The 27,444-nt window shown below is 45.6% G+C and overlaps 1 protein-coding gene across 2 annotated transcripts; it reads left to right on the top strand.

Moving 5' to 3' along the window:
* The first annotated feature begins 781 nt into the window (after window positions 1-781).
* On the top strand, window positions 782-25,030 carry TMEM151B (transmembrane protein 151B). 2 transcript variants are annotated; one of them, XM_028724370.2, is made up of 2 exons: window positions 782-1,739; window positions 13,317-25,030. In XM_028724370.2, exons 1-2 carry the CDS (start codon window positions 1,644-1,646, stop codon window positions 14,751-14,753), a joined length of 1,533 nt encoding a protein of 510 aa, XP_028580203.2. In that variant the 5' UTR covers window positions 782-1,643; the 3' UTR covers window positions 14,754-25,030. The 2 variants fall into 2 exon arrangements, with proteins under 2 accessions (XP_028580203.2, XP_077781779.1); XM_077925653.1 differs by having other exon boundaries at window positions 1,628-1,923.
* The last annotated feature ends 2,414 nt before the right edge of the window (window positions 25,031-27,444 follow it).

Here is a 27,444-nt window from a genome sequence, read left to right as displayed (position 1 = left end):
TTTGAAATGCTCTAGAGAAGGATGCCCAGCCACGAGCTTCTGATATCTGTGAAAAACATTTCCAAGTGCAGAAGCCCTAGTAACACGGAACAATTCGTTCCAAGTTTTCCTTCTAAGATATACTTTCTCCAGAACAAAAAAAAATTCCTTCCAGTAGCACCTTAAAGACCAACTAAGTTAGTTCTTGGTATGAGCTTTCGTGTGCATGCACACTTCTTCAGATACCAAGAACTAACTTAGTTGGTCTTTAAGGTGCTACTGGAAGGAATTTTTTTTGTTTTGACTATGGCAGACCAACACGGCTACCCATCTGTAACTTTCTCCAGAACTTCTTCGACGTCCTCCTGTGGGGGCAGTTATTTATTCCCACCCCCCACCTCCCGCGATCATCCCGCACTAGTTCAATCTTGTACGTATTTACATCTGGGCACCATGATGGCTATTCATCTTGGCCACTAATGGAGCCTTCGAGACTCATCCTCTCATCCCGTTGACAGGCACGTTAATTGTCTGCCGCGAGCCGGAGACATTGATTTAGCATGCGAGCTAATTCTGCGGGGCGAGACATGCTTCTGTCTTGCGTGGCTCGGCTGCCTCGCGCTTAGGACTTGTTCTTCTTCTTCTTGGGAAAGTCTAACCTGAATATTTGACAGGTGCAGCAGAGGGGGGCCGGCCGAGTTGCACCCAGAAATAAAAGACCGCCACGTTCGGAGCTCTCCCTTTACTGTCGCAGAAACAAGGCCTCTCTTCCCTCGCCTTCTCCCTTCCCAGGAGGCTTTGTGGTTTCGGAGGAGAAGCTGGATTTTTCCCGCGCTGCTGCTGCTGCTGCGGGAGTGAAGAGCACGTCTCTTTCTTTCTCGCGCGCCTGGAAGGGGGCTCCACTTTCCCGGTGGATCTGAATGCGGAGAGGGGGAGGCGGCGGCAGGAGGAGGAGGAGGGCGCAGAGAGGAAGGGAGCGCGAGGGACTGGCTGCTGCCGCTTCTCCTCCTCCTCCTCCTCGCCTACCGCGCACAGAGCCGGGCAGACAAAGGGGGGCGCGAGAGGGAGAGCGAGGGAGCTCCGCAGCCTCAAGGTCACTCGCTCCCCTCCCTGGCACAGCAGAGGGAAAAGAGGCGCGCGCGGGAACCAAGCTGCCCTCCTCCTACGCTGCCGCCGCCGAGCCCCCCATTCCCAGTGCTGCCCTCTCCTCCTCCTCCCCACACCCCGCGCCCCTCGCCTTGCCAGCCTTCTCGGCTTCCCGCCCCTTTCCCCACCCTGCCCGTTCCCGCTCGCTGCGTGCGCGCCCGGCGGGCTGCGTGAGGTTTGCCGGGAGCCCTTCAGGCGCGAAGCCACCACCAGCTCCTCAGCCCGCCGTCGCCGGCACTTGGGCGGCAGCGGCAGCCCGCCGTGGAGGGTCCCCTCGCGGCGCTGCTCGGCTCTTTCCTCGCCCGCCAACCCCCTTTCCTCAGCCGGGGTGCTCCGGGCTTTTGGGGGACACCATGCCGGGGGCGCCGACGGCTCCCGGGTCCCCACCGCCGCCCGGCCACCGCCAGCCCCGGCGCGACCGCGCGGGGGGCGCTCGTCGGCTCTCGGTGGCGGGATAATGTGCCGTCTTCGCCGCCGCGCCTGCTGGTCGCCCACCCGAGAGGCCCCGAGTCGCCGCCATGTCCCCCCCAGCCTCGGCGGCCGCGGCCAGCAGCAGCGAGAGAGGCAGCAGCGCCTCGGTGCCTCCGGAGGAGGCGGAGGGGGCCCGAGAGGAGGTGAGGACAGAGCCGAGCTACCTGCCCTCGCCGGGCGGCCCTTTGCAAAACACGTTGTAACCGTCTGCATGTGACCGGCTTTGCATGGCACGCTCATTGCATCGCGATGAGGCTCCCTCCGCTCCGGCACGGGGCTTGGCTTGCACCCCGGCTCTAAGCGGGCCAGGGCGCTTTGCATACACAGGTACGCAATCTTTCGCTCGCACCGTCGCCTTCCCTGTCCGACGCCGCGCTCGGGGGTCCCTGGGAGCAGAGCAGGATGGCCCCCGTCGCCTTCCTTGCAAAACCCTAACGCCTGGGAGCGGGTGGGGTGGGGGGGATGTGGGGCGGGCGGGTGTCTGGGTCGTTCTTTTCGCCTTGGCTCATTTGACTGTTTAGGATGAACTCATTTGGGACACTGTGCCCTTTCGGTCCTGCGCTGCCAGTTGCTAACAGTTCAGAAGATACACTTTGTATGTTCCCTCCAACCTTTAGGAATCTCTGGGCGCAGATTTATATATTGCCTCTTGACACACTTTAGCCGCTGAAAGGGTGCATTTGTGCCACCTTTTCATGCCAGTGAGGGATTTGGGGGTTTTCATCCCCTAGTTGAGTCTTGAACCAATCAGAGGATGGTAACTGATGGTCTAGATACCGTTAAATTAACCTGGGATGATTTGTGTGTGAGTCTGCAAACGGCGAATTTATCTGCAAAAGGATAGCTGAAGTGTGTGAAGAAGGAACTAAACCTATCTGGAGTAGGCAACGCTTACTGGCTGTGAGGTGGTGATTGTGCTTCTTCTTGGTGAGAATTGCAGGACTGAGCTATCTAGGACTCTGGCTGCAAAGGAGTACAGAAGGAGGCATGGTTGCTCAGAGTGTGGGATGTTGCATGTGCTATTTGGTCACTTCCTTGCACTGTTCATGTAGAAATGTTAGTGATCTCCCACCCCCAATGAATGCCTATTGCAGTGATCCAATCCTCACATATCTGTAAGCATGCTGGTGTGCTTTTAATATATGTATATAAATATGCAACAGGTTAATGGAAATGCATAACAGAAACTGGCATAACAGAGCCAGTTCAGGTGAAGCCAAGCGGATGCTGTAGAAATGGAGAGCTAGGAAGTAAGGGGTGTGGCTTTCCACATAAGTGTTTCAGGCAAATATTACACTGACTTTGTCATCACATCATCTGTTACTGGATCTTTTTTTTTTTTTTTTAATTGGAGATGGCAGGGATTGGACCTGGGACATTCTGCATACAAGGCATTGGTTCTACCACTGAACAGACGTTTCTCTTCCTAACTGTTTCTATGAACTTCGTGTTAAGAGAGGTAGCAGGTACGCCACAGTGTCAGAGGCAGTGGGTGTTTTCTATCATCCCTTGTACTATGGAGTCTATGCGTGGGAACAGCTGTCAATGGTGTATCTTGCCAGCATTCCTGCTTTCACTGGAACGAGAAGGAAAACCACACGTCTCCTTTGACCTCCTTTTCTTACATCTTTGCATGCATCACAGATAGTTGGCGGCAGCGCTTGTATGTGTAGATGTAGCTAATTAGTGCTATGGTTTCTATCCCCACATTTTATGTATCTTTGGTGGAGGGGGAGAGAAAAAAACTCAAGTATCAACAGCTCACCGAAGTTCAGGATTTCTGAATCATTCGCATTATCACCTAGCAGCCTTAGTTATGATGCTCTAATTGCTTTGCCCTTCAAGACAGTTAAATGGATTCTTTCCTCCACTTTTTTAAAATAGGAAAGGTATCTTTACTGAGGGATGGTAGTTCTCATATGCTTTAAGGATCATTGGAACACCCCAGGATGATTAATAATAATAATGATGATGATGATGATGATGATGATGAAAAGGTTTTATATAAGAATGCCAGGATTTTTGCCTGGGAATGAAGTCCCTAGGAAAGGTGTGTGTGTCTGAAGCAGTGTAGTGAATATTGCTTTCCTACTGTAGTAGGAAGTATGTGTAAGGCCATAGCAGTTCTATGGGCAGAGCTAGTAGCTGATGTTGCTAGTAAATTGACGCTACCTAATATTTATAGTGAAGGTTTGATGTATTTGAGGAAATGTCTGTGACTGAGTTACTTTTTCTATCTAGTAGCTCCATTAATACATCTCTATACAAACTTCCTGTGTTAATGTAGACCTGTCCTTCCTTCATCATTCCCCATCACTCTTTAAATGTGTATTGATCAGTTGGTGTTGGACTTCACACAAGCAGTTCTCTTTCAGTGCACACATACACCTGTTTGCTATTTCATGCCTAGCACTGCCAGCCCCCTTCTCATCTAGCTCTGTCATTTGGATCCGGAATTGACCAGCATCTTCCCTCCAGTGCTGTTCCACTAGAGATTTTCTAGTTGGTCTAACTTAGTTGGTCTTTAAGGTGCTACTGGAAGGAATTTTTTTTGTTTTGACTATGGCAGACCAACACGGCTACCCATCTGTAACTAGAGATTTTCTAGTAAGGCTTTCGACACATCTCCCAATTCTGATCAGGGTCAGTGGTGATGGGAGCCCCAACAACATCTGGAAGGCCCAATTCCCCCCCCCCCAACTCTGGCATAGCAAGACATATGGGAGAGTTGGCGGTTTGTTAAAGAGAGCAGAAGACTTTTGCACAACTGTGGTAGAACTGGAGAAGTGAAGGTGATTGGCAAAGATGTAATGGCAGATAAGGGCATAAAGATCAGGTGGGACAGAGTCATTGTGAGCTTTCTATGTAAGGCAAGGCAAATGTGCTGGATGCCCAAGGGGGCAGGAAACAGAGTAAGGATTAGAATTTGGGTAGGTAAATTAAGGCCCGGGGGCTGGATCCGGCCCAATCGCCTTCTAAATCTGGCCCGTGGACGGTCCGGGAACCAGCGTGTTTTTACATGAGTAGAATGTGTCCTTTTATTTAGAATGCATCTCTGGGTTATTTGTGGGGCATAGGAATTCGTTCTTTTCTTTTTTTCTTTTTCAAAATATAGTCCGGCCCCCCACAAGGTCTGAGGGACAGTGGACTGGCCCCCCCTGCTGAAAAAGTTTGCTGACCCCTGAATTAGGAGGAATGTCGCACAGATTGAACAGTGGGAAAGATGAATGATTTTGGCATTTTGGACAAAGATAAGAGGACGCAAGGCTCGAGTAGGGTAGAATTAGAGGAGTGAAGGTGGCTGGTAAAAATATAATGGAAAATGAGGGTGGTTAAGGTCAGAGATGATCACTTGATAGTTACTACTCAGCCTTGAGCCGTTCTACTCTTAACAGTGTGGTCAGAGTTAGGCATTCCTTAGCCCATTGAAATCTATTTTGTTTTGCCTAGTTTGAGTTGTAAGCCTTTCGCCTCTCCTGAAAAGGAACTGCTTTCCCCCCAGCTAAATTATGACATCATTTTGTAATGTAGGCTAATGCTTACTCTGGGACTGAGGCAAGAACTTGACCTCCTTTGACCTGAGCAGTATATGACACTGTAGGTCTGCAAAAGACAAAGTCACTCAGTGTGACTGCCTTAGGAGAAAGAAAGGAAAAAAGATTTCTGGCTGAATTGTATTTACTATTCAGTTTTCTATTTTCAGATAAATGCAGTGGCTGGTGAAAAGGCTTTGGATTGAAAGCCTGTGGTTACTGAATAGGGACATGGTGCGCCAACTTTGCAGTTCTCTGTTAATGTGTTTTACAGTGCAGTCACACACATGACTACTCGGAAGTAAGTCCCACTGAGTTCAGTGAGACTTATTCCCAGGTATGTTGAATAGGATTGCAGTCTTTGATGGACTTTCTCAACATAGTCCAGCATTTTATTTTATTTTGCTGTGTGTGCTGGGATGGAGTTGAATTCAGGTCATGCAAAGGAGAGAGAGGAGGGCTTCTCAAAGGCATCACTGTCAGTTTTCTTAAGAAAAAAGGAAAGAGCATGAACCTGCTCAAATGTAACACAAAACAAGGAAAGATGGCTTAGGTGCTGGCTGGAGTTCCATGGTGCTTGAGACGTGAACTTGAAGAAGTTGCTTAAAATACTGGCCTGGAGTGGTTAGGAGGAGATTGGGGCTTTACTACTGAATACTGTTCGGTAGTTCTGCCATTCCATTTGAGAAACATGGAGGTACAGAACAGTCCTTTGCTGGCATTAAATAAGCATGCAGTTATTCAAATCTGCTTTGCAGGGCATAAATCCCATTAACTTCAACACAAGATGCATGAGCAACTGGGCGCAGTATTGCTACCTAAATGTTATGAATAGCGAAGAGAACTCCCCCAAGTTGAGAAGTCTTTCCAGTGTTGCCTCTGTACAAGACAGTTCTGAGATTGAATGTTCCTCAGCACTCTCATTTCCTTTGGGCTTTGCAGGGAAAGCTGCTTGACTCGGTGCTTTAGTAACTAGAGCTGGAGTCCCTCATGGTCAAAGCCTACAGGGAGGCACTGAAAAATAACATTAGGAAGTTGGAAAATAGGAAAATGAAGCCGAGAGGGAGCTGCTGTGATGTCCTAGGAGGCACCTTGCATTTTCAACATCACCTAGCAAGACACTGGTTTTCATGAACTTTTAAACAGTCCTCAGTGAGATTAATAGGATGTCTAAGCCATTGCATTGCCAGGCAAGATGTGATTCCAATGCATAGTTCACTTTTCCTTTTTACTGGCTAACAACGTGACACAGATACATAAGTGCTGATTCTGTACCTCAGTGCTCCTTTACTTAGGCTATTGAGGAGAAGCTTAGATTACTTCTCTCCCCCACACCCCGAAACACATTCTGCTGTTCCTGATAACAACCAGGACCAGATACCTGGAATGAGCTGTGGGTTTTCAAAACAGAAACATAGGAACTTCCTTTTACAGAGTTAGACCATTGGTCCATCTATCCCTGTACAGTGGTACCTGGGGTTACATATGCTTCAGGTTACATACGCTTCAGGTTACACACTCTGCTAACCCAAAAATACTGCTTCAGGTTAAGAACTTTGCTTCAGGATAAGAACAGAAATCGGGCTCCGGCAGCAGCAGGAGGCCCTATTAGCTAAAGTGGTGCTTCAGGTTAAGAACAGTTTCAGGTTAAGAACGGACCTCCGGAATGAATTAAGTACTTAACCCAAGGTTCCACTGTATTGTCTAATCAATTGGTAACAACTCTCTGTAGTCTCAGACAGGAGCCTTCCCCAGCCTTATGTGTGGACAGAACCTGGAGCTTTTTGCCTGCAAAGTTCATGCTCTGAGCAACAGCCTTTCCCTTAAAAATCACATTAACATAAGATCCTTTTTGCACTGTTAATGCAAAAAGTGCTTTGCTTGTCCTAACAATAACCATGTGAAGTAGACCACCATTATTCCCATTTTACAGATGGGGAACTGAGGTCAATGCCAATGTCTAATTTAAATCCAGTTCCAATTGCTACGTCCAACACAACAGTCAATGAACCCCCTGCTTTGCATGCTGCCCCTTGGTTGTACTTTTATTTTCTTCTGTGCAAGGTGGGCCATGGATGGAACAAACAGTATCTGAATTAGAGACATACCTCATCCCCAGCAGAAGCACAGCAGGTCATGCTTTATTTTCCTCCTGCACTTAGAAGCACCACTTTGCAATGAAGTAGGCGTTACCTTTGGGGACCATTGATGTAATGTGATTTTCTTAGACAGAGCCCGGCTCTCACAACAGTTCCAGTGTTTACAAGCCTGCTGAAAGTGCAGAAATTTTCTAGAGGTGATTTAAGGAAAAGGTGAAGCTGTTGTGTGCCTAGTCTGACATTTCATTACTGAAGGGGAAGAACATGCCAGATTATGTCTTCCCCTTCACCAAATGAATTTGAAAGTAGAAGGACTGTAGTTTAGTGGAAGGTCCCAAGGTTCAATTCCTAACAACTCCGGGCTCAGAAAGATTCTTGGCTAAAACCAATTAGTGTGAACCAGTGCTTCCCAACTGGTGGTCTGTGGACCCCAGGGGATCCATGACTTGGCTCTTGAAAAACAGGGGGTCTGCTAATTGGGAGCCACTGGTGTAGACAGTTCTCATCTCAGAGGGACCAGTGATCTGACTTGGTATAAGGCAGCCCTCTGTGTAAATCAGAACCCTAGAAAGCACCAGTTGGTGCCTCTGAATCCAGTGCTTTGCTGGGAAGGACAAGCCCCTCTTAAGATGTGAATGCTCTGCAATGCCTCCATCTAGGTGCAGGTTGTATATATATGTAAATAAGGCATATATCAGGGATGCGGGTGGCGCTGTGGGTTAAACCACAGAGCCTAGGACTTGCCAATCAGAAGGTTGGCGGTTCGAATCCCCGCGACGGGGTGAGCTCCCGTTGCTAGGTCCCTGCTCCTGCCAACCTAGCAGTTCGAAAGCACGTCAAAGTACAAGTAGATAAATAGGTACCGCTCCGGCGCGAAGGTAAACGGCGTTTCTGTGCACTGCTCTGGTTTGCCAGAAGTGGCTTAGTCATGCTGGCCACATGACCCAGAAGCTGTACGCCGGCTCCCTCGGCCAATAAAGTGAGATGAGCGCCGCAACCCCAGAGTCGGTCACGACTGGACCTAATGGTCAGGGGTCCCTTTATCTTTACCTTTTTAAGGCATATATTATAAAGACATCATAGTCACCGATGTACCTCAAAAGCGAACACAGACCCTGCTAAGCACTCCTGATACCCCAGGAGTCTTGCACTGCTCATGCAGATTGAGGTGGCGTGTAGCAATACTATACTAACTACCCACAGTTCTCCAGTGTTTAAGAGTCTTTCCCAGCCCTGCCTAGCGATACTAGGGATTGAAACTGGGGTCTTCTGCATGCAGATATATGCTGTACCACTGAGCTATGGTCCCTCCTACTTACCTACTTCATGATTGGTTAACCTCTCTGCTGGAGGTTTTAACTTTACCAAGCCTGTGCTTATTATGTCAGGGGTGGGTTGGTGCATTGATCTGTTTCTGTGCCAAGAAATTGGGTGCAATTCTGAGCCAGGCAGACAAGGGTATCAGGGAATTTTTATTGTGGATCAGACCATTCTTTTTGTTATTATTATTACTTATTTATTACATTTATTTATATAGCACCTTTATCTTCCAAGGATCTCAAGGTGGGGGGTACATGGTTCTCCTTCCCAGTTTATCGTTACAACAACCCTGTGAGGCAGGTTTAGCTAAGAGATGGTGACTGGCCCAAGGTCACCCAGTGGCTAAGTGGGGATTCAAACCCTGCTCTCTCTCTCAGGTTCTAGTCCAACATTCTAACCACTACGCCACACTGACTCTTGCAACAACAACAACAATGTGAATCTTCCAGTGAGAATGTGCCAGCATCTGTACTCTCCCAGTTGTGCTTCTCTTGGAATACAGATGGGAAACCCCAAACTGGGGACCGGTCGCTGCCCTCAGAAACACAGAGCAGTAGAATCAGGAAAGCCCAAGGAAGACAGTAGCAGTTTTGCTTGGCATCCAGTTGTGATTGAGAGGAGTAGCCAAACCTAGTTGTGTTTACTGTTCTAAATCGGTTGGCTAGATTTGGTACTGTAGGTGGACTGAGCCAGCCAGGAATGCTCAGCACAGATCTGCTCAGCCACTCGAACGGAGTGCTCTTTCGCCTTTTCCATCTGCTTCGTTCTCTCGGTGCTCTTTCTGGTGTGAAGAAAGTCCCCATCTGACACAGAGCCAACCACTTGCTTTCTGGGAGCGGGATGTTGCCTGGAGACATAATTAACTCAACCCAAGAGGCCGATCTTATTTTGTGTTGATATGGAGGGTTAATGATGGTCTCAACACCTGGCAATCCGGCTTGCTAAGAAGCACTAGATACTTTCCATTCTTAACAAACAAAAAATAAAAAACACAACTGAACAAAACTAGAAATTTGGAGACCCAGGGAAACAGAGTGTTTATATTATTATTATTATTATTATTATTATTATTATTATTATTATTAGGTCTACTATCTTTCTGTTGGATAGAAGCATCACTTAAAATAATATTCCCAACAGATAGCCAAACATCAGAACTCCAGAGAGAGGCTCTTTCCTTGAACTTGCAGAGCATGGAAACTCATTTCTCTGTGTCTCACTTGAAAGCTGTTATGTGTCCTTCCATTGTTATCTAGATTACATCACTCTAAGGTACTGGGGAAGAAGACCTGCTTTTGCTCCATTCAAAAAGACTTAAAGAAAGTCCAGCTGTCAAGAGCAAACTGCCTAATAAAAGGAACTAATATGAAACATTTACACTCAAATCTTGCCCCACTAACCCTCTCAGGTCTAGCCCCCAGCCTTACAACAGTAGAAAAGATGTTCTCAGCATTGATCACATTCCTCCAGCCACCTTACAGAGGCCTTTCTTGCTTAAAAATATATATATATAAAACCAAAGTACAAAATACATTGCAGTAAAAGAGCTACCTCCCTGCCCTCTGGTTTCACAATCATTTTTGGATTCACAGTACATATGGAAAAATTAAAAGAAAATGCTGGGCATTTCTGAGTCCAAGAGATGAAATGTACCATCATGTTGTGTTTTGTGATGTTCTCAGGTTTTTGTTCTACAGTGGTGCCTCGCAAGACGAAATTAATCCGTTCCGCGAGTCTCTTCATCTTGCGGTTTTTTCGTCTTGCGAAGCACGGCTCTTAGCGGCTATTAACGGCTTAGCAGCTATTAACGGCTTAGCGGCTTTAAGAAAAAGGAAACAAACTCGCAAGAACTCGCAAGATGTTTCGTCTTGCGAAGCAAGCCCATAGGGAAATTCGTCTTGCGGAACAACTCAAAAAACGGAAAACCCTTTCGTCTAGCGAGTTTTCCGTCTTGCGAGGCATTCGTCTTGTGGGGCACCACTGTACTTCTGGGCAGATTTATAGTGCTTCAGGGAGGTCCAGCAACTGTAGTTTCTCATAAGGTGTCCCCATCCTTCAATCTCGCCTATCAGACTTCCCACACTTTTCTCTGTGGTGAAGCCCCATCTCTTGGACTTTCACTCTTTAGAGGTACAGTTGATGCCAACACTCCATTCTTTTCAGTGCCAGCTTAAAACTCATTTATTTGTTTGCTGTGGCTTTTGTTGGTTTCTGTTTAGGTAACTCTAGGTAACGCTGTGCATGAATTTCCCGACCTCGTTCTGTGGGTGTAGAAATTGGTGTCTTAACTATTTTATTGGGATTGTTTGTGTATTTTCATGACATTATGCTTTTAGGGATGTACTCTGCCCTGAGACCATTAGATGAAGGTCAGTCTAAAAATGCTTTAAATGAACAAAAATGTCAAATACCATGGTGTGGACCTAATTTCAAAAGCTCCTTACAAGCAAGCCGTCCAGACCTCTGAGAAGAGCTATTTGTCCCTCTCTCAGCAGCCAGCTAGGTGGGGAGGAAGAGATGGCCTGTGAGAAAGTGTATGAGAGAAACAGGATGGTCCCAGCCACTTCTGTGCCACTTACCTACTGCCCCTCCCACATAGATTAGCCCCAGAGGAATGAGGACGTCCACAGAAAAAGGGGTGGTCAGAGTCAGGGGTTACAGTGAAAAATATATGGAGACATGCTTTTTGATGTCTGTCTCTCCCATCCCACAGGAAATCAAGGGTATAAAAGCAGATTTATATTTTGTGTTTTGGAATGTTTCATCCTTTAATATAAATACGAACAGCTCCTTCTAGAGAAATCTGGCTAATAACCCTGAAGATGACAACCATGCCAATGAGAAGGCTGCTTCTTGCATCCTGTTAACATGGAAGATTTATACATCAGGGCTGGCTAGTCTAGAGTCACTCTCAGAAAATGTGAGATATACAAAAATAGAACAAGCAGCTTTGAAGCAGGAGAGAAACTGCGGTTTGTAAATGCATTTCCATTTCAGTCACCTGCAATTCTATAAGCAGCGCATGGATGGTGCTGAAAACAAATCAGTCTTATTTTATTTGTAACCACATCTTTACTGTTTCACCATCCAGGATTGAAGATGTGGTAGAAATGCAAGTGCATGAATTTGACCTGTAGCATCAGGAATTATTTATACCACTGGAATATTGTGAGTTTAAAGGGCATTATTTGCACCCATCTAAGGTACAAAGGTTGGGAGTTCTTTTGAGGGGACAGTACTCACCAGTATAAAGTACCATCACCTCTTTTTGATGCCCATGGTGGCCATTTTGTGCTGTTGCCCAAAGCACTTTTATCAAGATAGGAGTACCAGCACTTCATTTTTCTTCAAAAAAAAGTACTGGAGATGTAATCCAAATGTTTTGGATTACAACTCCCATCTTACCTGACCATTGGCCATGCTGGCTGGGGCTCATGGGAACTGTAGTCCAAATTTTCTGGTGGGTAACACATTAGCTGTCTCTGGAGAGTCTTCAGATATCCCCAATACAGTATTTCTGGGTTAGCGGAGTCTGTAACCTGAAGCGTATGTAACCCGAGGTACCACTGTACTAGAAAATAACACGGGGTTGTACTGGGCAGAAAAAAGGGCGTGGATATAAACATTCTCAGCCTTCTTTCACTTTCCAGGAACAGTGTAAACAGAGTCCCAGAAGCATTTGATTACAGGTCTCTCATCTCCTAGTGCATAGGGCATGCACCTCCTGCATTTGTGCATAGAGATCATCCCTCTATACTTAGCAGGGGTTCCCAGTACCCTGAGTATGGTAAAGGGGAGCTTCCCTTCCTGTCTCTGTACAGGCAGCTAGGAACAGGAACATCAGGCACTGGAGAATGATGGAACATTGCAAGCAATTATCTTCTCTTAGTGTGAGATTCCAGTGCCTTTATTGTGTGCATGATCAAATGGATGAATGCATAAAGAAATGCTTTCAAAAGGAATCCTAGACTGGAGGTATGTGTGAGCCCAAAGAGCTTGGCTATGTTGATTTTGCCTCTGTTGTAGGTGATACAGAAATATGTGTGCTTAATACTCACCTGACTGCCTTCCTCTCATAGAAGGGCAAGGAGCCATAACTAGGTCCGTCAGGTGAACATAATGGATCCCATCGCCATTAATTATTGTTACTGACTCTTGAGTAGATTTCACTGGACAAGGAGGTAGCTGGCTGGCCTGCACTTGCAGCAAGGAGTGGCAGTGGATTGCAAGCAGCATTCCCATATTTTAAGAAAGACTTCAAATGATGGAAAATGTCAGAAGGGAGAGAGGGAGAAGAATGGGGCAATCTTTCCCATCCTGTGTTGTAGTATGAGTTAAATAATGGAACAGTCATCCAGCTGCTCCATTCAGATTCGAAGAGAATCGTAGCTTCCAGACCAGGTCGACATGCCCCAAGGCCACATTTCATGAGCACTTTTGAGGGAATGTGCAGTGGCAGCCCAAGCATGGCAAGAAATGGGTACAGGTTTCTTATTACAACAACTGGAGGACATACTATATGGGTCCTAGGAAAGGATGACACATGAGGCAGGCCTCCTTCTCTCGCCTGCCAAATGAGAGGAGTTTATCCTGAGTAGCCTTTAAGTGAGATTTCATGCCTCTGGGGATGCCCATCTGTGTCTTCTTCTCTAGCTGGCTAGTTGCCAATGCTAATCAAGGCGCCGGTGCAGCTCTGTGGCAATTCTTCTTTCCCTTCACTGTATAGTAATTTCTCTTTCTGTTCTCTCTTTTCCCCGCCCTGGAGAAGCAACGGCCTGTGAAGCAGTCGCTCAGCAAGTCGCTCTGTAGGGAGTCACACTGGAAGTGCCTGGTGCTCTCCCTCCTCATGTACGGCTGCATGGGAGCCATGACCTGGTGCCATGTGACGAAGGTGACCCGGCTGACCTTTGACAGCGCCTACAAGGGAAAGTCCATGATGTACCATGACAGCCCCTGCTCCAATGGCTACATCTACATCCCCTTGGCCTTCCTGGTGATGCTCTACGTGGTCTACCTGGTGGAATGCTGGCACTGCTACACCCGCAATGAGCTCCAGTACAAGGTGGACGTGGAGAGCGTTCACGAGCGTGTCCAGAGGATGCAGCAGGCCACCCCCTGCATCTGGTGGAAAGCCATCAGCTACCACTACGTCAGGAGGACTCGCCAAGTCACCCGCTACCGCAACGGGGACGCGTATACCACCACCCAAGTGTACCACGAAAGGGTCAACACCCACGTGGCAGAAGCAGAGTTTGACTACTCCAATTGCGGGGTGAAGGACATCTCGAAGGACCTGATTGATCTGGAGAACTTCCCGGCCACCCGGCTCCGCTTCACCAAGTGCTTCAGCTTTGCCAACGTGGAATCTGAGAACTCCTATCTGACCCAGAGGGCCCGCTTCTTCACAGAGAACGAGGGACTGGATGACTATATGGAGGCAAGGGAAGGCATGCATCTTAAGAATGTGGACTTCAAAGAGTACATGGTGGCCTTCTCAGACCCAGACAACCTACCTTGGTACGTCTCCCACTATGTCTTCTGGGTTGCTGCTCTCTTGACTTTGTCTTGGCCCTTGCGGGTCTTGAATGAGTTCCGCACTTCCTACGTCCACTACCACGTAGAGAAACTCTTTGGGTTTGATTATGTGGCAGTAACACCGGCTGAAGAGCGCCCTTTCTGCCGGAGGATGCCCCGGGTCAACACGGTGGACAGCACTGAGCTGGAGTGGCATATCCGGTCCAACCAGCAGCTGGTGCCCAGCTACTCTGAGGCTGTCCTCATGGACTTGGTGGGACTGTCTAGCTGCACTACCTACTCCTCCTGCCGCTATGGGAGCTACAGACAGAACTGTGAGCAGTGCCACAGGACTATAAGCAGTTCTTCCATCTTCTCCCGCAGCGCTCTCAGCATCTGTAACGGCAGCCCCAGAATCCCCTTCAGCAGCAGCCGCTTCTCACTGAGCCGCCTCTATGGCTCACGGCGCAGCTGCCTTTGGCAGAGCCGGAGTGGGAGCCTGAACGAGCAGAGCTGCCCAACTGAACAGACCCGCCTGTCCAGCCAAGTCACTGTGGAGGAGGAAGACCCTCCTCCTTACCAGGACGCCCTCTACTTCCCCATCCTCATCGTGCACCGAAACGAGGGCTGCCTCAACCATGACCACCGCCATCTCCATCGGAATGGGTCCTGCGTGGAGACCTCGCTGTGAGGGCATGAAAAGTACCTACAGGAGAAGTGCCATGTGCCCAGATGTGGGGAGGTGTTTTTTTGGGGGGGGGAGGGGAAGCAGATGAAAAAGAGAGGTCCCAACACATCCCATGTGAATCAGAGAGAATGGCTCCCTCTTATCATCCCACAAAGGACTCAACAGCTCCTGAGCTCCGTTCTGGCTCTGTAATGGCTTTGATGTGAGGTGGGCAGCTAACACCACCATCAAAACTACTGCACAGAACTAAACACTGACAGCCACATGCAAAAAACAAAAAAAATCTGAAGGGAAGGGCAGTAACAGCCCAAGTATTTGGTGTGTGTGTCTTTCTTCCTAGCCTCTAGCTAACCAGGCCACCTTGACAATATCTGTCTAGCAGGAGCAGTCCCTGCCCCATAATTATGATTATTATTGTGGGGAGGGGACGTCATCCAATCTTTGTAGAGTCACACACTTTGGCAGTTGAATTCATGGCAGTGTAGCATGTTTCCTTCAGAAGCAAGGCAATTAACTGCACTGGTTTCCCAGGCAAAAGGAGCTGAGAAATAACTGAGAAGCAACTACAAGCCAGGCCGCCTTCCTTTTTCTAAACCATGCTCCGACTGTTACGCTGTTCTCAGCTGCTGGGGACGCGAGATCTTAGGATTTCTCCTTGGAAAGCCTTGATGTTTCACGTCTGAGAATCAGCATCCCATAGGTAAAGCTCAAAGCATTCAAAGTACTTACTTCATTGTGGTAGCAGAAAGCAGAAACGAACAGGGAATTTGCAAAGGAAACCCCACGCTTTTAATAGAATGCAGTCTTCTTTCCGAACCTAGAAGAAGGGCCAGTACACAAAGGAAAGCAGTTGAATTTGCTAGGCATCTGCTGGTGTTGGGAGAGATGTCATGGGGAGGTGAGGATGAACTGGGAAGCTGGGAGCTCTGAAGTGAATGAAAGTGTGTTGTAATGAACGCAGGCAGGGAGGAAGTCTGGTATCAAGGGAGGTTCTGAGAGGTTCAGCTGCAGTTTATCTATTCATACAGGAAAAGGTTGGTGTGCAAGGCTGAGGGGTAGTGCAAGGCTGAGGGAATTTTACTTAAAGTCAAGCTTGTCTGATTGATGGTGTTCTCTGGAATGTGAAAGGAGGCAGTTATACAGAGCATAAAAGAGAAATTGTGTTAGAGAAAGCGTGTATATGTGAGAGTGAGAGAGATTCCTGAAACCTGCTTTCTTTCTGGTGGAAGAATGAGGCAATAGCAAGAGAAGTAACTTGTTATAATTCATATCCCTTAAGACAGGTGGCTCCAAGGCGTTTTGAGCTCCTTTGTAATGGGAAGACACTTTCATTACTGAGTGTCCCACCCCCCTAATTAATGGACAGTATAAGGAACCACTAAATAGTTTTCTGAGGTTCCTCGAACCATCCGAACCATCCAAACCCTTGACAATACAAACAACACAATCCTATGCACAGTACCTGGGACTAAGCCTCATTACATTCAATGGGACTTCCTTCTGGGTAGACACATACAGGATTGCAGTGTTAGTCAAAGAACAGAAACATGCAAATGGATCCTTTTGCATTCCAGTGAGATTAAGTCCTGTCTATAGTAGGGCATTAGCAGGCAGATCAATTCCTTCTTCATTGGAGGAGAACAACTGTTCCTTTCATTTTCTACTCTGACATTATTTAGCATAAGAAAGATAGGCACTGATCTCAGAACTCTATCATGCTGAACTTGCTTTTAAAAATAGAGTTTTGCTCACATTCTGGCTTATTTGCATTTTGTGTTACATTACTTCATCTAGCAAATAATGCCTCTGCACTTTTGAGTAATTTTGGTATAATATTGAAACAAGTCACCCCAATTTCCACAAGCGGTGCAAGATTCCAGGGGTACCAGATATACTTACCAGGGTCTGTGTTTCCTTTTAGACAAGGAGGCGCAGCAGAGACTGTAGTGCCCTTATAATATAGGATTAATTTGCACAAAACTTGAGTTTTCCGGAACTGTTATTCGAGCTGGATATTCTGTAAAATAGGAAAGGGGAAGTGTGAGAGAAAACTGGCTGTTTTGAACACCGTTGCTTGCAGGGAAATCAAGGCTGGCGTCAGATGCAGGTCAGCACGAAGAAGCAGAGACAGTTGTCAGTGAAGTTAACTCTTTATTCAAGGAAATGGCCTACAATTCAGCAACACTTCCCTGTAGGTCTTGCCCCCATAGAGCAGATGCCAGGACTGAAGGTCCCTGCATTCTACCCTTTCTAAGACTCCTCCTCTCCCGTATGTTTCCCAAGCAGTCTCAAACTGTGCCTACCTACCTCTGGCCTCTGTTCTTGGAGACCAGCAGGGAGGGGAGCTTGTCACAGCAGGAGAGGGAGATTCCTGGGATTCTTCAGCAGCCTCTTGCTCCCTCTCCTCTGCTTCAGCCTTGGAGTCTGAACTGCTCTGTCACTGGCTCTTCCTGCTCACTAAACCCTGTTGCCCCTTCGGCATCCAGCCCCTCCTTCCAATCGTCTCCCTCTGACCTCTCCACCACCAATCCCCAGGCTCTGAGCCATCCTCCTCTGGAACTTCCCTTGGGGGTTCCTTGGTGGGTGCCTCCCACCACGCCTCATTGTCCAGCCAGTCCTTGACACTGTGATGGCGTTTAGGATCAGGATGCTAAAATACATGAATGTGGGATTTGAGGCTGAGCATGAAGATAACCTGTATCGAAGTCTACTGTTTGCATAAAGCAGCAGTTGTTATGTCTCTTGTGTGACCGTAAACATTATTTTTGAAGAGTGTAGCATCTGGAATTGCCGGCCTCGCATTCATTCCACTTTAGAGTATTGTCTGATCTCCAGGTTATTTACGCCTGAGATGACAATTTATTTGGCAACAGGTTTGATGGCCTGATCTGCTCTTATAGTGACAGCCTGTTCCCTCATATGTAACCTGAGTTCTCTCAGCTGCGTCTTAATCTCATTATTTCTCATTCATTGACCAAATAGCACAATTGACCCTGCTCCTCTGTTCGGTTTCTGGGTCTGGCAGTGCACAACTTTTCCTTGTCTTTCTAGACTTTTCCCCCCACCATACTGTGTTGGACCATCCTGATCTAGAGGGTTACCAGCATTGGGAAGCTATTTAGGGGTCAGCAAACTTTTTCAGCAGGAGCCCAGTTCACTGTCCCTCAGACCTTTTGCTGGGCCAGACTATATTTTTTTTGGGGGGGGGGATGAACGAATTTCCATGCCCCACAAATAACCCAGAGATGCATTTTAAATAAAAGGACACATTCTACTCATGTAAAAACAGACTGATTCACGGACCATCCGCAGGCTGGATTTAGAAGGCAATTGGGTTGGATCCGGCCCCTGGACCTTAGTTTGCCTACCCATGAGTTACAGGCTCAGAGGTGTGAGGCTTGGCCTGAGGGATGTCTCTTTTTTTGGAACTCTGGTGCACCGATTCAGTGCTTGTTAAGCCATATGGTACCCATACCCAGCTTATGTTCGCCTAATAGCCCATACAGAGGAATCCTGAAGTAATCTGCCCCAGGAAAGGATGCATAAGATCTTGCTTAACATTATACGGGCATTACTTCCTGTTATTTATTTATTTGGCACTTCAGTGCCAAACCGGGAGCACAGGACGATCTGCTGCGAGCAGCTTTTCTTGCATACAGTTGCAACATGGCTCAAAGTAACCTATGGTGCAACTAGACAACAAAGTACTGGGAGAACCCATCACACAGATCTTCCCTTACAGTCGGGTGGTGCTCTCCAGATGTGGTTGGACTACAACTCCCATCAGCCCAATTCTGTATGACCAGCGGTGAGGGATGATGGAAGTTGTAGTCCAGCAACATCTAGTGGACATTTTGTTGACTGCCCCTCAGTGTAGTTATCATGAGCATCACCCACCAATCTGGGGGAAAAGGGACATTCAGAAGTTTGAGTGTAGTCTTAGTTTTGTTGTTTAAAGAGGTGTGCGCGCATGCACGTGTAAGAGAGAAGTATATTCTTTTAATTATTTGTTTTTCCTGTGCTGATTGCCTTGAATAATTTGATGTTAGGGCACTGAATTATCTATTGAAATTGTACAACTTGTGAGATAATAACCTCCACTATTGCCACAAAAATGTGGCTTTTTCACAATGATGCAACTCTTTCAGTGTTCTTCACCTGATATCTTCGCAGCACCTGCTACTGCGCTGCTTCATGTTGTAGATCTAGGAAAAGCTTGCAGGACTGTCCTGAGTTCATGTTATCATGCCTAGTCCTAAAGGCTGATGCAGAATGCATATTTGCTCATTTTTCACATGTTGAAAGTGATCTTTCATTGCAAGAAAGAAATGTGCTGCTAACATGGTTTTGTGACACACACAAAAGCCCCTGTGAAACCAGGCCAGTTTTGTAATAATTTATTACAAAGGCACATACTATAGTATAAAAAGTGCAGAATAGTCTCTCCTTGCAATTACAAGTGCCATGCAGCAAGCTTTCAATTGGTTACCATGTGTTTCCTGATGGTCTGTATCCTCTCCTGTAGCCTGATCCTATGCATGCTTACTCAGAAGTAAGTACCACTGTGTTCAGTGGTGCCTACTCACAAGTAAGTGGACTTAGGGTTGCACCATTATTTATTTGTTTATTTCATAAAATTTATATACTGCTTGATTGTAGGGGGGCGGGGAAACTTCCCAAGTGGTTTACAGAAAAGAATAGTTGCTAAAAGCAATAATATACGTTGGAGATGCAATAATCTAATTCATCATTCTGTTCTGTTTTTCCTTCTCCCACAACGGAGTCTGTGACCACACTATATGAAGAAAGGAGGTGTGCTGTGCCCATGAATTTAATCTTCCCAGTGCCATCAGAAAGAATACAGTTCTGAAGGTTTGAGGCATCTCTGAAAGATAGGTCTTCCTAGCCAAGATGTGGCTTTGCCACAATCCAAGATCTGAAAGAAGTCACTGTTTCTCATAGCTTTCTCTTCTGTTCCTCTGCTCACATTGCCTGTGGAGTTGCATCATTAAGGAGTCCCGCAGGAGCGGGGGGGGGGGGGTATCTGCAGTCAGCAACAGTTTCTTCTGACTAAATAACATTTAGCCACCTATACAACACTTCCAGGAACTGCTGAGGGTCTGTGATCCCATGTTGCTTTCCGGTGGGTGCCACTTTTATCAAGCACATTTCTGTTGTAAGCACAACTTTCACATTTTTGCTTTGCCTGAAAAAGTTTTTTTTTTTAATGTCCACCCTAAGCATACAAGTAGAAATGCTCTTTCTGAATCAAATCACACATTCTTGGGAGTCTGGTAATTTTGTGGATCACCCACTGTGATTTTATTTTTGTATACTGGTTTGTAAAATGAAGGGGAGGGGGAGGGAACCCACACGTACACTTGGAAAGTCATTTTTCATCAGTGCAAGATGTTTCTACCACAGTCATAGCTGCTCACTTAAGGGGTGTGTGTGGAGAATATAGGTAGAATGTGTCCAGATGATTTAGTATCCATATCACTTACACGATTCAAATAATCCCTAGCGGCACTGTCAGCTGATGGCTAATGAGGCCTGATGTTGGACGGCATCCCATTAATCAATCAAGGTAAAAAATGCTTATTTATTTATTTTAAAAAGCTGGCCTAGACGCACAAATGAGTCTCCGGAGGCAAGAGAAGCATATTCATAGGACCAGGTGATAAAAGGTGCATTCTGTCCCCTTTCAAAATAATACGAGATGATTTAGTGTTTTGCTTTTCTCTCTTGCTAAGCAACAATGTTTCCCTGGTGCTGTGGGGGGAAATGCACAATGAGGTGCATGTGAATTATACAAAAGCTTTTCCACATCAGCCTTTCATGGTTCCACAACCAAAAGAATTAGGCAGATTGAAAAAGCTGCAACAAAACCCTCATAAAATATTTTAAGTTTAATGGGAAACGGCATTTGGAATGTTTTGTCCAGCTCCACTGAATTTGCAAGGTGTCAACAAAGCATAGCAATTTAAATTTGTTGTCTTGGAGGCATTTCATATGGATGTTGCAATGCAAAGTAGACATGCATGGCTGACATTTATTTTAGGAATTTGCAGAGGATAAAATGTCCTCAGACACACTGGATTAAAAAAACAAAACAAAACATCTTCTGCCTTGGTGCGAGTTCTGAGCCACCTATTTCTTTTACTGCATCTATTTGTTCCTGTGAACGGAAATGCTGCCTGTTGTTTTTGCTAAAGGTGCTGTGAGATCATTACGGTTTGCACAAACAGAGGACGTTCTGCTGTTTTACATTCACCACAAACTGGGACAGCGCCATAACCATGAAGATAAAATATGTTTTATACGTTAGAGATCTGTAATGCTCTGGAGTCTAAAATGGTAGAATACTGTTTAACCTTCGCCAGAATCCAATACCAAAGCTTCCTTGCCGGATAAAATAACGTGCTCACTTAGAGAAATTCAGTTTCTGGGTCATAATTCTAGAACAGCAACACAAATCATCAACCTGGTAGTAGAGGTCCAAACTAAAGAACTAGCTGCTAATCTGGTTTATTTGTTCTGATAACAGAACTTGGGTTTGTTTGTAGATTTGATGCAGGCTGCGCACAGTTCTGATCATAACTACTCTTTCTGATTTAAATTGTCATCTCTATTGATTTCGTGTTTAACATCTCCATTAATTGTGTGTGTGTGTGTGTGTGTGTGTGTGTGTGTGTGTGTGTGTGTGTGTAACACATTTATATCCTGGTCTTTCTTCAAAGAGCCCAAGGTAGCAAAAATCGGCATACCCAATTTTCTCCTCACAACAACCCTGTTGTCCCACAGCCAAATGCAAAAATCTTTCTCTCTCTAAGAAATAACTCCTTTTCTTCCACTTCACCTTAATAACATTTCATTCATTTTCTAATTCATTTAAATGCCGAAGCAGCTTCTCCTCACTTAAACTTGTTGCCATGGAAATGACTGGCAGGTCTTTGCTGTCTGTAGGTGAGCAGACAAACATAACAGGACACTTGTCTTCCTCGCCTCCCTATGACTGCTATCCTGTGTTACCTCCCTCCCTAGCAAGGAAGGCGTACAGAAAGGTGGGTCAATGCACACATATTTCAGTAGCAAAAATGTGTCACACGCAAGCACACACACACACACACAGAGAGAGAGAGAGAGAGAGAGGTTGCAAGAAGCACCCGGACAGAATTGGAGGCCTCCCTTTATAATAAACAGGGTAGAGCAGCTGAGAGGAATAATAATTATGTGCAGAGCTTCTTAATGAAACCTCTCAGGCGAACTAACAGGTAGGGTTGGATTAAAGCTAGCTTAATGTGCCTGGATTGGTGCTCATACAATATTTTATCCCTTGGTCACTGTATCTTAAACTACCTGTTGTTACTTGGAATATACCAGCTGTTAAATAATATGGGGACAAGAAAATGAGCCTAACATACAAATAGTATACAATTGGGAAATGGCCATAAAAACGTAATGCATCCAGAAACCCATTTAACATCACTAACTTTTAACCTCCCAAATCAATGTCATTGCACTTAGAGGAAAAGCTAAGAGATGGAGCCATTGCGTGGGAAATGGCCCTTCTGTCATATGCATTCAGTTCAGAAAAGTGGAAGCCGAGTTTGCAATTTTATATGGAAACTACGTACATTTCAGACCACCCGAGTCATATGAAGACTTGCATTTTCTGCCCTAACTTCAGAGTTCAAAAGTCTGAAAAGGCTAACAAACAACTTTGTTCAGCTACACCTTGGGGAGGAAGGATTGGCAGGTTGATAGCTCACCCTACCTTTGTTGCTTTGCTATACAGCACAGGTGGGCAATCCCCTGAAGCCCCTAAACCTTATTTTCTCTTGCTTCCAGTACTTCTTGAAGCTGCCCTATTCTGATTTGGAGTATCTTTCTCCCTCTTTTTGTTTAGTTGCAGAACAATTGGAAGGAGTCCTATCTGATAAAAATTGAAGTTGGGCAGTTTTTGTTTCACTTTTTCATGGCTTGAGGAAAAGAATCCACCCTGGCTGCCTGAGAAATCGATTTCTGCCATGTGTGTGCAGTACACTAAAATCAGAAAGGAATTACTCTTGTCCTCCAGAACAGTAGCTGTTGGGTGTTCTGGGTTAAAAAAATATAAATCCTCCACATACTTATTTGAGAATAACCCCGTCAGCCCCAAAGGAACACAGAAAATTTAGTCCTATGTAGCCGTGATGAAAATTGAAGCAGAAGAGTCTTTATTCTGGATTGGTTTATCCAGAACTCTTTTGTCTCTGGTTCCCCCAGTACTAGCATGTGACTCCAACAGATTACCTCCAAGGAGATGCCGTCTCCAACAATAAGATGACCCATCCCTGTTGTACACCATAAAATCAGTCTTGGCCAACTGCTGCCCTCCAGATGTTTTGAACTACAACTCCCACCAACTCCAGCCAGCACTGCGTGCTAGCTGTGACTAATGGGAGTTGTAGTCCAAAACATCAGGAGAGCACCTGGTTGGCAAAGTCTGCCATGAACCATACATAGAGAAAAGCTAAGTATTGGGAAGAAAAGGAAGAATACCCATGGCTAGTTGGCCTATGTTTTCAGCATTTATTGAGACTCGCAACATCTCTTGGGATCAGAAAAGCTTCCCCAAGCCTTGGGGGGGGGGGGATATGCATGTGTCAGCCATTTTGTTTTTCCTTGTTTTTTATAGAGCAGCCATTTATAGATAATGCTGAATAAGCTGGGAACAACTCGTAGGGCAGCAGCTTACAGATGTTACAATACTGGCCTGTGACACCCCATCAGTGTTGAGCTACAGATTCACCAGAGCATAAAGCTTAAGAATGTTTTGGAGGTGTTTTAAGGTTTATCTGTTTCAGTTGGCTCTCAGGAGTTAGCACAAAGATGAGAGCCTTTAGCAGTATTTACTGAATGTCATATTGAATTATATTGTGGGTTTTTAAAATTCTGTATGCTTTTAAATTGGTACTCAACCTGAGCCTTCAAGGCTATAAATCTAAAGTATTCACAGCAGCACTGTAAAGTAGTTTTTTATTATTCCTATTTTTCAGATAGAGAAGCTCGGGCAGATAATTATTTCATTTTTGTCTGCTAATGACTCTGTAGCTGAATAGCCTGAGAAGTCTCAAGACCACCCTCCAGTCACAGGACAAGTTTGTTGGAGGGAATTTAGGGAATTCTTTTGGTTAGTTATGTTTAAGCACCCATATGGAGCACTAACCCATTCAGCCATGTGACCTTATCTAGCTCAGTTCATCACCAGGACAATTCAACAAGCACTGCTTTTATTTCACATTTGTTGCACGTTTTAGAGCAGGCACCCCCAAACTCAGGCCTCCAGATGTTTTGGGACTACAATTCCCATCATCCCTGACCACTGGTCCTGTTAGCTAGGGATGATGGGAGTTGTAGTCCCAAAACATCTGGAGGACCAAGTTTGGGGGTGCCTGTTTTAGAGTCACAATTAAGAGTCAATTTTACTTTATCTTCTCTGCACTCTGTGGAGGCAGGCTGCTTTGCAGACATCATACGCATTCATTCTCAGATTAAAAACAACCCCAAAGAAACTGATCTCCAATAGATTGCAAGAAGCTGTGCTTACCATGATTGACTGATTTGGGATCTTGGGCCTTTTCCTGAGTGACTAAAAAGATCTCTTAATTCAAGTGTGCAATTTAAGTAATACATTATTTTGTAACTTCAACAAGCCAGCCTGCCTCAGGTCAAGAAACTAGGTGGTCAGTGGCGAATATCTGATGTTCTAGGTATGTCTCAGGGGGATATTTTATAGTTGCTGCCATGGGCATATTTCTCATGCTGCTGCAACTCCCTGTGGTTTAAACCACTGGAGCAATCCACTCATGGATTAGGAAGGGGGGAAACACAAGCTTGTAAAGACTATGGGGTGTTGTTGTTGACACCTCTAAGACAGCTGCTGCCACCCAAGATAACCTCACACAAGTATCCTTTCTGATCTATTACGGCCAAAACATCAAGCAGCTAAAGCCCCTTTGGCCGAGGGGCACTGCAGGCAGCAGAACCATGGATGGTGGACGTTTGTATCCATTGCCCACAATGAGCAACAGCGGAGATAAATCCAGTTCTGACAAAACTTTTCTGTGAGCACTGAGAACAGTTTTTACTTTTCAATATGTCCGTACTATCTAGTTCTGTTTGTCTCTCTCTATGTAAAACGGTATATCACAATGTTGCCTTTTTGTTGGAAATATCAAAAGTACAAAGATTGTAAACCAAATCGGTGTAATAAAAGTTCCAGATGATTCACGATGTCCGATGTGTGCCTGGCTGACTTTCTTCATAGAGTTTGTAGAGACCCATCAAAAGAGAAGCCACTGTCTTCTGAAAGCCCACCCACCACATTCCGGTTAACATATACTTAATCCTCTGCAGGGTTGATCTTGGGGGAGTTGATTGTGGACTGCATTGCGCAGCATGGATTAGCTAATACTGGTGACATCACACCCACCCTCTCCCTCCCCGGAATAGTTTAATTTTAAATGTAAGCAGATTTTTTAAACAAGGCAAGATTGAATACATGGGAGAATTTTAGAAAAAGAAGGCATCGAGCACATTCCAGTGACGTCAGTGAAAAGGCCCACCTATGTGCCAGCAAAAACCCATTAATAATTAGGTCATGACAAGATTAATTAGGCTGCATTTGTTGGTTGATCTTAATGTGCTCACCAGCAATGGTGGGGAAGTTGGTCTTTCAGGTAACCTGGCCCAGAGTTTAGGGTTTTATATGTAAATAATGATTTTAAAACTTCTTCATGTTAAGCCATGTTTTGGATTAGTGTTGCATGTGAATAAGTGATAGTTCAGTTCTTCATACATAGAACAATTAAAAATGTGACACCATTGTCATTATGACTAGTGGGTTAGTTAACAGGGCAAGGAGATTTCAAAGGCAACTTTTGCAAGCTTAGCATTACCTAGTAAGTGTGTTTAGAAAGTCACACAGGCCAATGGAATACAGGATTGTGCCTAACGTCTTGAACATTTTAGCTATCCAAACAGCATTTCTGAGTTTATGAACAGCAACTGTGTTATGTAAAGCAACCCTAAAGAAGTGAGGAAAGACAAGATGTGTAGCAAGGAAAACCATTCTGATGGCAATTGTTACTTGTTACTAGGGAAATACTGAGACACAGCAAGAACCTCAGATTATATAAGCAATAAAGCACCTAGTGGAATTTTAAGTGACTTCACTGCTGTGTGCTAACCTGGGGCAATAGCTAGAGAAAGCCTTTCTGATCCTGTCTTCAGAGAGAAGCTTGAAAAAGCAGGAGACTTTGGAGGTCAGATCAGGGATGTACCCTTTGATGCTAAAAATGAGAGTCTTCCCATTGCACATGACTGTGACTTTGGAGGGTGTTGCCTGCCCTCCCCCTAGCAATCATCACTTGACCCTATTACTGAGAATCTCCTCAGGAGAAGGAAAATAAGATAACAACTGCAAGAGACATAACTGGGTCTTAGAAAGTTTGGATGGCTAAATCCAAAAGCAAATTGCACCCAGGAAGCCATTTAAGTCACAGCAGATTCTGTCACTGGCCTCACATCAACCCACACTTTAGCAACAGCTAGCAACAGTAAGGCACATTTACAGTCACAAGATTTAGATGAGTTGCCCATTGGCTTAGGATGATGTGTTAACAAGTCACAAATATTTACGTAATTGAACAGATGGAAAAAATACTCTGCCCCTCCCCAGCATCTAAACTGAAACAAAACTCCAGAGGAACAATTACCAGTACACCCTGAGCACGGCTGTTTTGTGATATATCCACAATGCACACACACCCTTTTGAAGTTTAGAAGTACAATTAATAGGTTTGCGTTCCTAATATACTCCTTGACCAAAGGGGGAGGGGGACACTGATAATGTAGGCTGGTGTGTGCCCTGGGGTATAAACCAGAGGTTTGCAGGATGTGATCCTGCAATAAATTTTGGGGCTTCTGTCAGGTTTCAGCACCATCAGTTGCAGGGTCAAATGGACAGCTCCCTGCTTTCCCATGTTAATAGCATGGCTTGGCCAGGCTGAGAGCACCACTAGACGGTGATGGCAGCAGAAGGCTGAACCTTAGTCATTTTTGGTCTGCTTGCTGTTTCTGCTATTGAGAGGACTTTTGCTTTGGGATCACAAGGGGGAAAGAGGGTTGATGCGGTGGCAAAGAGAGAGGAAAAGTTTCATTCAAAGATTTACAAAAAAATCAGTGAATTATTAAACAAGAATCTTGTACCTGATGGATTTTGTTAGATCTAGCTCACTTTCAACATACTCTGCCTTGCTTAACCTGCTTTTACAGTATTGTCATGTTCAGTTCCCAGAATGGCCTGTCAAAAATGATTTAAAAAGATTTAATCAATGATTAATAATCACCATAATCTAGCTCCATCAGGGTGTACTTTACAGAGTAGAAGTCCCTGCCTTTAGCAGCTTCCGATCTAAAATCTGACAAAGAGGAACAAGAGAGCAAGGGGAAGAAGGGGTAAACAGGGAAGCCACATGCTTTCCGTCGCCCCTGCTAGGGTTCGGCCCAGGCTCAGGTGCAATATGACATGGGACCAAGGGACTTGTGCCACAGGCTTCATGGGAAGGTGAAGAGAAAGGCAGGAGGAAAGGAAGTTATGGCCAGCCAAGATCAAACACAGCTGAGAAGGAACTTCTGAGCACAATGC

Source organism: Podarcis muralis, chromosome 3, assembly GCF_964188315.1.
Source record: "Podarcis muralis chromosome 3, rPodMur119.hap1.1, whole genome shotgun sequence".
Classification (NCBI taxonomy): domain Eukaryota; kingdom Metazoa; phylum Chordata; class Lepidosauria; order Squamata; family Lacertidae; genus Podarcis; species Podarcis muralis.
Note: the sequence above shows the minus strand (reverse complement) of the source record. Positions and strands in the feature narration are given on the sequence as shown.

Bases quoted from the DNA above. Each gene is read 5' to 3' on its own strand.
- TMEM151B (XM_028724370.2), top strand. From the start codon at position 1,644: ATGTCCCCCCCAGCCTCGGCGGCCGCGGCCAGCAGCAGCGAGAGAGGC. The intron at 1,740-13,316 runs GTGAGGACAGAG...GCCCTGGAGAAG, and splicing joins CGGAGGGGGCCCGAGAGGAG to CAACGGCCTGTGAAGCAGTC.